Source organism: Polyodon spathula, chromosome 5 (genome assembly GCF_017654505.1).
Source record: "Polyodon spathula isolate WHYD16114869_AA chromosome 5, ASM1765450v1, whole genome shotgun sequence".
Classification (NCBI taxonomy): domain Eukaryota; kingdom Metazoa; phylum Chordata; class Actinopteri; order Acipenseriformes; family Polyodontidae; genus Polyodon; species Polyodon spathula.
Genome location: NC_054538.1, coordinates 11,523,248 through 11,535,248, shown reverse-complemented (window position 1 = coordinate 11,535,248; position 12,001 = coordinate 11,523,248). Strand labels below are relative to the sequence as shown.

The window sequence follows — 12,001 nt, the reverse complement described above, 5'->3', positions numbered from 1 at the left end:
AGATTCCAAAATGCTTAAACAAAGTGTTCACATTTATGACCAAATATGGTCACTCCCCATAGGCAGCATAGGGTTAAAGGGCTGAATACTTATGCAACCAGTAAATTTCATTTTGTACATTTTCTTTGCAAGTTTTGCTGACACTTAACTTTCTCCTAACAACAGTGTTCAGCTTAACCACTACAGCTTTGAATAAAAAAAAAAAAAATGTTTGAAAAACTGTGCACAGATTGTGCGACATTATTGGTAGTGGGTGAATACTTCTGCAAACCACCAATTACACGCGCACGCACACGCACACGCACACAAAAGCGTCAATCTTACCACAATCTCCTTGACTGGCTGAGATGATGGTAGTGCAGGCATTCCTAAAGGCCACTTTCTCACATCCTGGCCATACCCTGGAGGCACCAGAACCTGGGAATGAGGAGCAAAGACAGACTGAAACAAAAAACAAATAGTGCAGCACAAGCGAGCCTGAACTCTCATCAGCCCCACAGGAAACGAGCATGGTAAAACAGAACTGCAAACTCATTACTGGGTAATGACTGTACTGGGGCATGCAAATACAAGCACAGCACCTGCGAACACGAGTACCACTACGACTACAATAGCATGTAGTGTAGTGATTAGTTGAACTCTAGATGATTAGTGTAACATGTAGGGGTGTGCAGAAACTCGTCACTCAGAATTGTCTTTAAGAAGTGTTTTAAAAAAAAAAAAAATCCGTTCACAAATGTGTTGACTTTTCACTGTCAGTTTACAGCCTCAGTACATCTGTGTGGAGGTAAAAATGTCATGTGAGGAAAATAATCTTCCAATGGGCTATTATAGCACTCGATGCTGAAGGTAATTGCCATTGATTGGTACTCAATTGTAACGGTCAGGGGGACAGCTTTTCTTGTTTTGAAATCAACACATTCATGAATGGATTTGCTAAATACTTCTTTAAAAGGGAATTCTGAGTACGAGTAAAGAGTTTCACACATCCCTAGTAACGTCATTATTATGATTTCCCAATCCATCCACTAACACCTCCGAGTTCTAAAAAAGCACCACCTACTGTACCTGACCATCGATGTAGGCCACCTCTCCCCTCAGGACCACCCGTCTGACTATGCCCTTCACTTTCATTCCTTCGAAGGGGGTCCACTTGGATTTGGTGAACTGCATTTGACTAGGAATGGTCCACTCCTGCTCTAGGTCCACCTGGAAACCAGACACAAGTGAGACATTAAGTCTTTGAACATAGCAGACCAGTACCTCCAATCAACACAAGGACTAGTTTATTTTTTGCAGTCCTGGGAATGCCCACATACATTTGTCAGATTTTGCACATACTTCTTTTATTGCTCCAAGCACACTCTTAAACTCAGGGCAGACGTTTAAGGAGGACAGAGATGTTTTGGACTCCTGTAGCAGACTGTTTGTGAACTGGGCTTGCAACGTAGCCAGACAACTTTATATAAATCAAGAAAATCACACAGACTCATTTAATTAGAAGTTTTAACGAATTAGAGCAGCAATAGTGCTCCTTCTATTTATTAAATGCTTAAAAATGGATTGGGTGGTTGCATACCCAAGCAATAGGCAGTCTGGGCGATTCCATTGTATTTCACTAGTTAAAAAAAAAAAAAAAAAAAAAAAAGGGGGATTGCTCATTTCAGATCAAGCTTACTTATTTTTTTAAATAAGAAACTTGACTGTGAATCCATTAAATGATAGGCTTGTTAATACTGAAATATAGCAGCATTACTACGACTTCTGTTATTACTATTTTTACTACACTAAAGCCCCAAACAGGTAAAAACACTTTAGTTCAAATAGCTTCTTATTAGATCAAATTACTTTTAAAACCTCTATACTTAGTCGCAATAAAATCAATTAGGTATAACACAGCTTATATAGTCTTAAAACATTTGTTCTGTCTAGAAAGGGTTACCTTTTTCTTTGTTTTAATTTTCAATACCTAGCCCGTGTTTAGTTCCCTAAGATGCCTGCTTCTGCATGCACGACAGTCTTTATTAATTTAAGGGAGGCCCTATTTGAGTCTAACCAGCTTTCAAGAGTATGTGCACTCTAATAACAAAATGCACACAGTCAAGCCTTTTTTGCTAACATTAACATTTGTTCAGTTTTCTTGATTCAAAGTGTTATTCTGCTCATAATTTGCTACAATAATATTTCTGCTGACTTGATATTCTTTTAAAATGCATTAAAAGTAATTACAATATTTGTTGCAGTTTCACACATGTTCAATTTGTATCCCAAAGATCAGCCTACTTCCAGTAGCTGTGACAGTCTTGGGTCAGTTTCTGCTCTCAGTGAGTCTGTCAAAGCCACTACAGGTGTGGGTGACTGTCTTTAAAAGCATAATACCTGCAACAAACTTAAATCTTGTTAGCTGGGCTCCCATCTCTACATTCTCATTCCCATCGTTGGTGGGCAAACACATTTTAACTGAATCTGGGTCCTTGTACTACACTGTAGAAGTAACCTTCACTTATTTACAACCCTCAATATTTCACAATTTTTTAGGTGTCAAAATAGTAAAAGTGAAGCCAGAGCATTGTACAGTATTTCCTTATGTTAACAGTTTAACTATTATATAACTATTACTACTATTAAGTTAAACCCTTAAGGTACACAAGGAACTGAGCGGTTATTCCAACAGTTTCTTCTTAAAAATACATTTGACAGCGACTCATGTATCTAGAAGAAACTGACCATTTGGATGACCAGATCCAACCTGTCAGTACATTTTAAACCCTGTTTTGTGCACCTCATTGCAAAAATAAAAAAGGTAATAATTTTATTTGTGGGACACGTCTCTTGTACCTTAAAGGGTTAAATAAACTGCAAGGCACGCTGTGATTGAGTTATCAGAATGTGACTAAAAAGAAGCCAAATAGTTAAGGCAATTAGGACATTTAAAATCAAATTACTTCATGTCAATCTGTTGCTGCTTTTTATTTTGTAAAAATTAATGAAATCACAAAATTATAACAACAACAAACAACTGAGGATCACAATACCTCCACATAAGTGTTCTCCTGTATTGGCAGAGAGAAGATTGTGCGTGGATTCTCGTACAGGCGCTTGATGATGTCATCGACAGAGAGGCGGCCCTCGCTGACGGCTGTGAGGAGCAGAGGCAGCATGGTCTCCAGGCCTGGGTACCCGGGGGGAGGATTCTCTCCATTCTTCTCTTCCACAGAATGAGGAGCTGAGAACCAAGACACACACAGGCATAAGCTTCACGTCTCACTAAAACAAATGCATGCCCTTCATTTTATTATCAGATGTATTAAAGGAAATCTAGGCATATTCGCTTTGAAAGCTTAGCAAAAAGTATGTTTATAATACCAGTTGAACCTTTAGTGGGTGTATCTTATAACATAACAAATGTTGGTTCTGGTTTTATATTTCTCCAGTCAGTTTGACAAAGAGTTTATAATTTACATTTAATTACTTGCTCTGTTTGTAAAATGCTACTGGTCTCTCATGTTTGCGTTTTCATATCATTTGTTTTTCTGGACTGCAGAAAACACACATTTTGTTGGAACGGTGAACTTGTTGAAATGCAGCAGCTCCAGCTGTAGCTCTCACCGTGGTCAGTGGCAAAGCAGTCAATGATATCCAGGTTCTCCCAGAGTGCATCCATGTCCTCCCTCGTGCCCAGCATGGGGCGTACCTGCATTTTGCCCAGCCCAAGTGTATGTACATTATCCTCACACAGGAAGAGGTGGTGGGGGGCCACCTCACATGTCACTTGGATGCCTTTCTGTTTAGCAGCTCTGATTATTTGGATCTGTTGGTGAAATAAACTGCATTAGTGTAGAACCGGGTTCATTTCTCTGTGAAACGCAATGAAAAGAAATCTAGGCGACTACTCTGAGTCCCAAACAGAAGCAGTTTTGATAACATTTAACTCAAACTTAACTTTAAAAACAATATAAAAATACATCTTTTGGCAAGGTTATTTGCTTTTTACACAAAAACCAAATGCCATGAAGTACTATATTAAACAATCTTTATCTGATGCATTCCTGCTTTAATTCTAAATATGTTTAATAGCAGCAATATGTTCTTACCTCCTCCTTCTTTGCAACATGGCAGATGTGAACTGGTCTCTGGTACAGTTGTGCAACCATTAAGATAGCTGCAACAGTCTGCTTCTCTGCATGGACAACAATTGGCAAGTGCTTTGGCCACTTCTCAAAATGCTAAAAGAACAAGGGGAGATATTTAGAAGTCCTTCCAGCAATTTTGTTTGCTTTTAGTAACAATTCTGTCTTCTTTTGCACCTATGCACGGTTTGCTAACCACAAAGTCTATCAATGCTCACTTATTTCTACATGCTGGACTTTTCTATTAAGTCTACAGTTTTATGGTCATCTGTTTAACACACCTCCATCCAAAAGGAGACATTGTCCATCTTGAGCGTAGAGTAAGTGTCGTTCAGGTACATCTTCAGACCAGCAGTGCCGTTTGCGATTGAAGGCAAGATGGCAGCGTTGTCAGAGGAGGCACCAACAAACAGGGCATAATCACAACGAGAACCTGCCTGGGGGTTGACTGAGAAAAGGGGGGGGGGGGGGGGGGGGGGGGTCACATGTCATTAGGAATGACTACGTTAACACTCTACAACACAATTTGATGAATCAGCCACAATCACACAATTCTGTGCTCGTTTAACTGAGGACTGTACTCACATCATCAAATCAGTTAAGCAAGTATAGAAAATGCAAGCACGTAGAGCATATGAAGTGTCAGTGGAACATTTACCTTCTGTACCAGAGTAAGCGTGCTCTGATCTACGATGGCAGGGTTAGTGTTGGGCATGGCACACACCATGGTGACCCCTCCTGCCAAGGCAGCTGCTGTGCCAGAGGCAAAGTCCTCCTTGTAGGTGGCTCCTGGTTCACGCAGGTGGACATGGACATCAATAAGCCCTGAGACAAAACATGTGACCATTAGTGTAAAGTTTTTAAATATCGCAAACACCCAATGGTGGTGCATCAAACACATCTCAAGGTCTTGCAGATATCTGCCTTACCTGGTAGGCGAATTAGTTTTTGTGATGTCATAGAATCCACATGGGTTTTCACTGGAGGAGAATCTCCAACCTGCCGCAGTGCCTGCAAGGACAAAAAAACAATAAAACTTGCGATTATTTTTCACAACAATCTGACAACCAAGAGATATTATATTTATATATATATATATATATAATATATATATATAATATATATATATTATATATATATATTCTATATATATATATATATATATACACACACACACAAACACGTCACAGACAAAAGTATTTGAGCAGTTTAAATTTAAAAATAAGAGAAATCACAAAGGAAGTGATTTCTATCATGTATAATTGTTCTATTGAAAAATATAAATTAAAACGTAGAGATTTAGCTTTATAATAAAACAACAAAATTACACAACATGCACACAATCAAAAATAACATGAAAAAAACTAAATTTCGGCACCCTTACATTAGTATATTGTGTGCCCACCTTTTGCTTCCTTCACAGCATACAGACTTTTCCTGCATTTTTAAAACTGTTCCCGACATCTTTCTGGAGATATTTTTGCCCATTCTTCAACATATACAGCTTTGAATTCTGCAATCAACTTTGGTTTCCTTTTTGCAACAGCAGCCTTCAAGTCAACATCTCAATGGGATTCAAGTCTGGGGAGAGAGATGGCCAATCCATAACTGTAATCTTCCTTGTTTTAGAAATTTCTTTGTAGACTTCACAGAATGCTTAGGGTCATTACTCTGCAGGAATACAAACTTCCGTCCAATAAGCTTTCTAGCACTGAGCAAAAGATTAGAGCATAATATTTCTTGATGTTTTGCATTTATTGATCCTTCTACAATACACAGGTCACCAGTGCCTGATGAAGAAAAACAAGCCCATACCATCACACAACGTCCACCATATTTAACACTGGGCATGCTGAACTTTAACTTAAATTATTCTCTCTTCCTCCAAACAGCGATGCTTTCTTGGTGAAAAGTTATATTTTGGATTCGTCTACCCATAACATTTGGTTACAGAAATCATCAGGCAGGAATTCAATGAAAAACCCCAATCGCTTTCTTTTGTGTATTGTTTTTAACAAAGGTTTACAGCTTGGTTTTTGCCGAAAGACATTCATCTTGGTAAGGTATCGTTGAATTGTTCACTTGCGAATTTCTTGATCATCTTCTCTCTGTTCTTGTGAAATCTTTTGCAGTAATCCGGGCTGCTTGAACGATTCTTCTTACAGATTTTGCAGAAATCTTTCTTGCTCTTCCACACCTGGAGCTAGTTGCAGTAGTTCCTGTTCTCCTGTGTTTGTCAGTAATAGCCCACACAGTGCTTTTCAGTAAACCGAGTCTTTCTGTTGTTTTTCTGGTAGTTTCTCCTTTTTCATTTAGTTGTATCGTTGCCATTTTAAGATCACTGCTGTACTCTAGTTTAAACCATTTTTGTTGCTTTTTTGAATTGTAATTTTCCAATTTTTCAGCACTTGATTGTATATTTATTTATTCTTTAATTATTATCAGGTGTTGGTTCTGATCAATGTGAATTAAAGATTGCTAAATGACAAGCTTGGTTTCTTTTCACTCAAACTAAGCTGTATTAATAATAGTCAACGTTGTTATAATAGTGGAACACACTAGTGGAGGCTTATATATATATATTATATATGTATCTATATCTATATATATCTATATACACACATACACATACACACACACACACACACACATATATATATATATATATATATATATATATATATATATATATATATATATATATATATATATATATATATATATATATATATATATATATATATATACGCACGCATATATACATACATACATACATACATACACACACACACGTATTTATTGTTTTAAATATCCCAATGAAATCCAACCACACTGACCTGCACAAAGAGCTTGGTGCACTTGATGTCGATGATCAGTGGTACGGAGTAGTCGACAGCCAGCCGTCTGGTCCGGTAACCCTTGGTGACGAAGGAAGACAGTCGGCGCCCCCCGGAGTTCCTCATGGACAGGTTGATCACCAAGTCAAAGTGGTTCTCCTCTAGGTAGTCCATGATGCTCCTCTGCTTTTCCTTCAAGGGGCTATCATTCTCCTCCTCCTCAAAGGGCCAGTCTACTGCCATGACCTGGAGATCATGGGGGGAAAGGGGAAAGGCAAATCACTGTTCTACAGAAATATTCTTAATGTATTTGTGCTATAACTGAATACAGACATCGATAAATGTCATTCCAACATACATCAGATGACACCAACTAAAGGACTACATTATTTTTTAGTAAAGAAAAGCTAAAATAATTCTAAGCATGAACTGTATTATGAATAAAATATGGGAGCACATCTACTAAATTATGGTGATTAAGAGCCCGGATCCAAACTAGCAAAATGGCATTTAACGATCAAGAAGGGAGCGACTTACAGGTGTTGAAAAAAGAAAATCTGAGACTTCTTTAAAACAAAAAAAGACACTGCACAAGGAGTACAGTAGTCTCTGTATAGGAACACCGCCTAAGAGAACACTTCACCTAAGAGAACACCTTTGTTGTGATTTTTCCCCATGGTAAATGCTCCATCTAAAGGAACAGAACTTTGTTTAAAAGAACACATTTTTGGCACCACTAGCGACTCATTCAAAACTGATACAGTACTGTTTTGTAACCTGATAATTCAGTCATCGCAATGGAGTGTCTTGGTGCACACTAATTAGTTTATTCAATCTTTCCAGAACCACCGCCATATCATTGCCTCATTTTGCACTCCCATGAGTGGACCTGATCGCTACAAAATGGCATTTAAACAAATGGCAAAATGCTCTGCTGTTTCTTCGAGCTCCTGAACAAATCCTGAAAATCAGACACAATTGGGCGAGCAATCTGGTGTTTTCTGTTCCGGTGAGTTGCTTCACCATTCTGTTAAATAATGTTGTGCATGTCTTGAATATTGCTCCTGTACAGGTATTCATAATTAAGCTACAGCTGCATTTTTTTATTTGTGTAGGGGTGCTGTGTTAATTTAGTTTGACAGTTTATTAACGTTAGTTTGTCTGTTACTTTATTACTATAGTTTATCAACATACACTTGCCTATTGCTTTTCTCTTACTTATTCTGTTAATTTCATATGTTACTGCATGTGCATCATGACAATAATAAATATGTATTTTTTTATTGATTCATATTGTGTCTGGTGGTCAACTCCGCCTTAAAGAACACTTCGGTTAAGAGAACACTTGGCTTGCTTTGATGGAGACTACTGTATTATAGTGTAATACACTGGGTTTGAACTAGCAACCAACCAGAATTGACAGATTTAAAACAGTAAGGTGCAATAGTGTACTCAGAATATAGTTGTTAGAGTCTTTTCTCACCTTGACTCCGTGTTCAGTGTAGTAGTCTGCTGTACCCAAACTGGCATAAAGATTGTACCCCAGACTCTCAAGTGCTTGCACTGTAGGCAGCAGCTCACTTTTGTTCTGAAAACACAATAAAAAGGGTAAAGTGCATTGTACAACACATACAACGCCCATGCTGATGACGGCCAAAGAAATTAGCATTTTTATGTTATTACAAACACACTCAATAACCACAACTGGAGAAGCAAATGGCAAATGATTTAGTATATTTCATGAACTACAGCCAGCAGGATACTACCGTATCATCGGTTATTGTTTTTTTGGAGTATCTATTCAACACATACAGTATCCAAGGCTTTAAAAAAATATTTGCTGCAAACAGCTGAACGCCTGAATCATCCACATTACCAGGCATGCTTGTAAGACTTACCAGCAGGTGGCACTATAAATCTGAAAATGAAAACGGGAAGTAGCAATCAGTGTATTAAGCATCCCCAGTGGCAGTGTGGCGGGAGGTTTTAAAAGAGCTTTGTGAAAAGGGCACAATCTCAGGTCAGTAGGCTCTATGACTGATATGAACGGAAAATAAAAACAATTTCCTAAGGAAATAGTTTTACTGGAATATACCTATAATCAAATCTGACAGAACGATTCTTAGAATACAGCTGTGACTGTGAACAGCAACGTATGTCAGGCACTTGTCATCTGGAAAAGGTCACAAAAAGTAAAACAGCCATATGTCTTATAGAAGGAATAGATTCCCCACCTCCCATGTCGAGCCATGTGGTGGAATGAAATAAAATTGCTTTGCAATAAATTATAGAAATGCAGAGTTCATCACATACTGTAGTTATAAGGTTGTAAATGTGAGAGGATATATGCATTTACCTTGTAGCTGCCAATAGACAAAAGAATATTCTTTTTGGGGATCTTGAACCCAGTGCTCAGCATGGCTTTGAGGTAAGCCTCATATCTATTCTCCCCGAAGCAGGCGACCTCCCCAGTGCTGGTCATCTCCACACCCAGGACAACGTCCGCTCCAGCCAGACGGGAGAAAGAAAACTGTGGGACCTGTTTTTATCATCAAAATTAAAAAACAGATTTGCATTGTTTTAAATAAAACACTAGATTTTGAGCCCTATTTCGGTTTGGGCTGTTAGGCACAAGACCAGAGTGAATAATCACTGACATATAAAATAGCTTTGGCCATCTACAACAGTTCTCTCTCAAGGTGGTATTCTCATCCAAGAACATTACTGATTCTTGTACTGTCTTTACCTTCACTCCAACGATGCCAGTTCCTTTCATCAGCCCCACAGGCTCTACCTCCTCTCCCATGATGACCTGAGTGGCCAGAGCAACCAAGTCCACCCCCAGTGTCTTGGAGACAAAAGGGAAGGAGCGCGAGACCCTGACGTTGCACTCAATCACCTTCAGCTGGTCGTCCTGTCAAAGAGATTCTCATAACTGCTTTGTCTGTTGTAAAGCATCTAGACAAAAAATGACCCACTCACACTCATGGTTCTTCCCTCACCTTGGCAATAAGCTGCAGGTTGAATGGTCCGGTCACCTGGAGCTCCTGACCAATGGCGTGCACAATGGCCTTGATCCGCTCCATTGTTTTCTGATTGATGTCCTGGGGAGGGGTGACCAGAGTGGCATCTCCAGAGTGGACACCCGCATTCTCAACATGCTCAGAGATTGCAATGGCGATCACATGCCCGTCACAGGCTATGGCATCCACATCAATTTCCTAAAAATATATATTCAGTTAGATTATAGATTATTGCCTTAAACATTCAAGAGATCTGTAGTTAAATTCTAAAATGACCCAAGTCAGTACAGCCCAACAAATCAAACTATTCCCCCTTCAGATTAAAGTAACAAAACAAAGAATCCACAAAAACACCAAAAGAAAGATTACTGTACATCAGTAACATCAGAAAACCTTGACCTTCCTGACGCAAGCCACTACCAGGCAGTCCTGTAAATCAGGGTTCTGTTTCTTAGGTAGGTATTGTTTTAGTTTTTACTGGGGTGTTGACTTATTTACATAAACAAATATTTACCTTTGCCTCCTGAATGAATTTGGAGATAACGACAGGATGCTCTTTGGATACAGCCACTGCGCTGTTCAGATACTTCTCCAGGTCACTGTCAGAATAGGCCACGTTCATGGCAGCCCCACTCAGGACATAGGAGGGACGGACTAGGCAGGGGTATTCAACCTTTCCACAGAACTGCTTGGCAGACTGGTTAACAAGAGGAAAGGGAAAGTGAGTCGATCAGACAGCAAATTAATACAGACTATTCCACAGACTATAAATGTATCTGCATATACACACCTGCAATTCTGAGAGCTCCTTCCATTGGGGCTGGCTTATTCCGATGGTATCCAACATTCTGGAGAATTTAAACCTGTTCTCTGCCGAGTCGATAAACTCCGGTGAGGTGCCGAGGATCCTGCACTGTTGTCTATGTAGTGCCATGGCAATGTTGTTGGGAAGCTGCCCTCCCATAGACAGTATCACTCCATCAGGGTTCTCCAATTCATAAATATCCATTACAGTCTACGTGGAATGGGAAAACATGGCACACAAACATCACTTCACCACACTGGAGGTACTATAGTGAGCTTTTTAGCAACTAACAGCAGTCTTGAACATTTTCTCCCAAGATATTTCCCCACTCTACAAAAACATGAAAGTTTTAAAGTTAAAAAGTGTTTACTTTGCAGTACAGCTAAACTCATTTCTTAGCACCTCTACCAAGTTTTTTTACAGGATCCTACTGTGGTGGAAATGGCTTTACAACTGTTGTTTGAACAATTATTTATTTTTTATTTTTTTTTTTTTACCTCGAAAGATATCTCATCAAAATACAGTCTGTCACACATATCGTAGTCTGTACTGACAGTCTCCGGGTTGTAGTTCACCATGATAGTTTTGTAGCCCATCTGGTATAAAAAAAGTATAAATCAACAGGTCAGGTATTAAATAGTCCGTGGTTATTTAAGACATAAAAATGCAATAATGGTTTAACCATGTATGTATGTATGTATGTACGCACATAACACATACACACAGTCCACAAGCAGCAAAAAACTTTTTCAATGGAAATTAGCCCTATCAGAACGATCACTTTTACAAAAACTATCCGGATAAAACAGTCTCCATAGTGACTTACACTAAACTTTCTCATATGTGAATTTGTTATTCTCTCAGTGAAAAAAAAGACCTTGGCAGGCTAATTAGAAGATAAGGCTGATTCATATATGACCTATTGTAGTGCAAATCATGTGTGATGTATGCAACCGTTGCCATCTTCACACAAACTGCAACCAGGTAGCAAGATTGAAACAGCGTGCATTGAGAAAAGCACGAAAAATATGAAGCAATCTATGCTGGATATGTTTTTCAAGAGGACATGTAATTACTGTATTCAGCATGTAAGTGTACTTTATTTTTTTCATTTCTATACTGTTTTCTTTTAAATGTTTCTCAATGTGAAGTTGTCTTGAAAGAACTACTGTGTAAAGATGTTCAGTTCAATTTGTGCATTTCTTC

The 12,001-nt window shown here is 38.7% G+C and overlaps 1 protein-coding gene across 1 annotated transcript in view; it reads right to left on the bottom strand.

Moving 5' to 3' along the window:
- Positions 1 to 12,001, bottom strand: part of cad (carbamoyl-phosphate synthetase 2, aspartate transcarbamylase, and dihydroorotase) — a 46,824-nt gene that overhangs the window by 19,747 nt on the left and 15,076 nt on the right. The window contains exons 19-34 of the mRNA XM_041249737.1: positions 11,293 to 11,391; positions 10,781 to 11,005; positions 10,505 to 10,687; positions 9,970 to 10,188; positions 9,714 to 9,881; positions 9,324 to 9,506; positions 8,451 to 8,555; positions 6,968 to 7,213; positions 5,060 to 5,141; positions 4,783 to 4,955; positions 4,412 to 4,567; positions 4,095 to 4,226; positions 3,610 to 3,811; positions 3,036 to 3,226; positions 1,069 to 1,209; positions 325 to 417 (exon numbers count right to left, since the gene is read on the bottom strand). Coding sequence (XP_041105671.1) covers positions 325 to 417; positions 1,069 to 1,209; positions 3,036 to 3,226; positions 3,610 to 3,811; positions 4,095 to 4,226; positions 4,412 to 4,567; positions 4,783 to 4,955; positions 5,060 to 5,141; positions 6,968 to 7,213; positions 8,451 to 8,555; positions 9,324 to 9,506; positions 9,714 to 9,881; positions 9,970 to 10,188; positions 10,505 to 10,687; positions 10,781 to 11,005; positions 11,293 to 11,391 — 2,598 coding nt within the window. The remainder of the gene's footprint in view (positions 1 to 324; positions 418 to 1,068; positions 1,210 to 3,035; positions 3,227 to 3,609; positions 3,812 to 4,094; positions 4,227 to 4,411; positions 4,568 to 4,782; positions 4,956 to 5,059; positions 5,142 to 6,967; positions 7,214 to 8,450; positions 8,556 to 9,323; positions 9,507 to 9,713; positions 9,882 to 9,969; positions 10,189 to 10,504; positions 10,688 to 10,780; positions 11,006 to 11,292; positions 11,392 to 12,001) is intronic.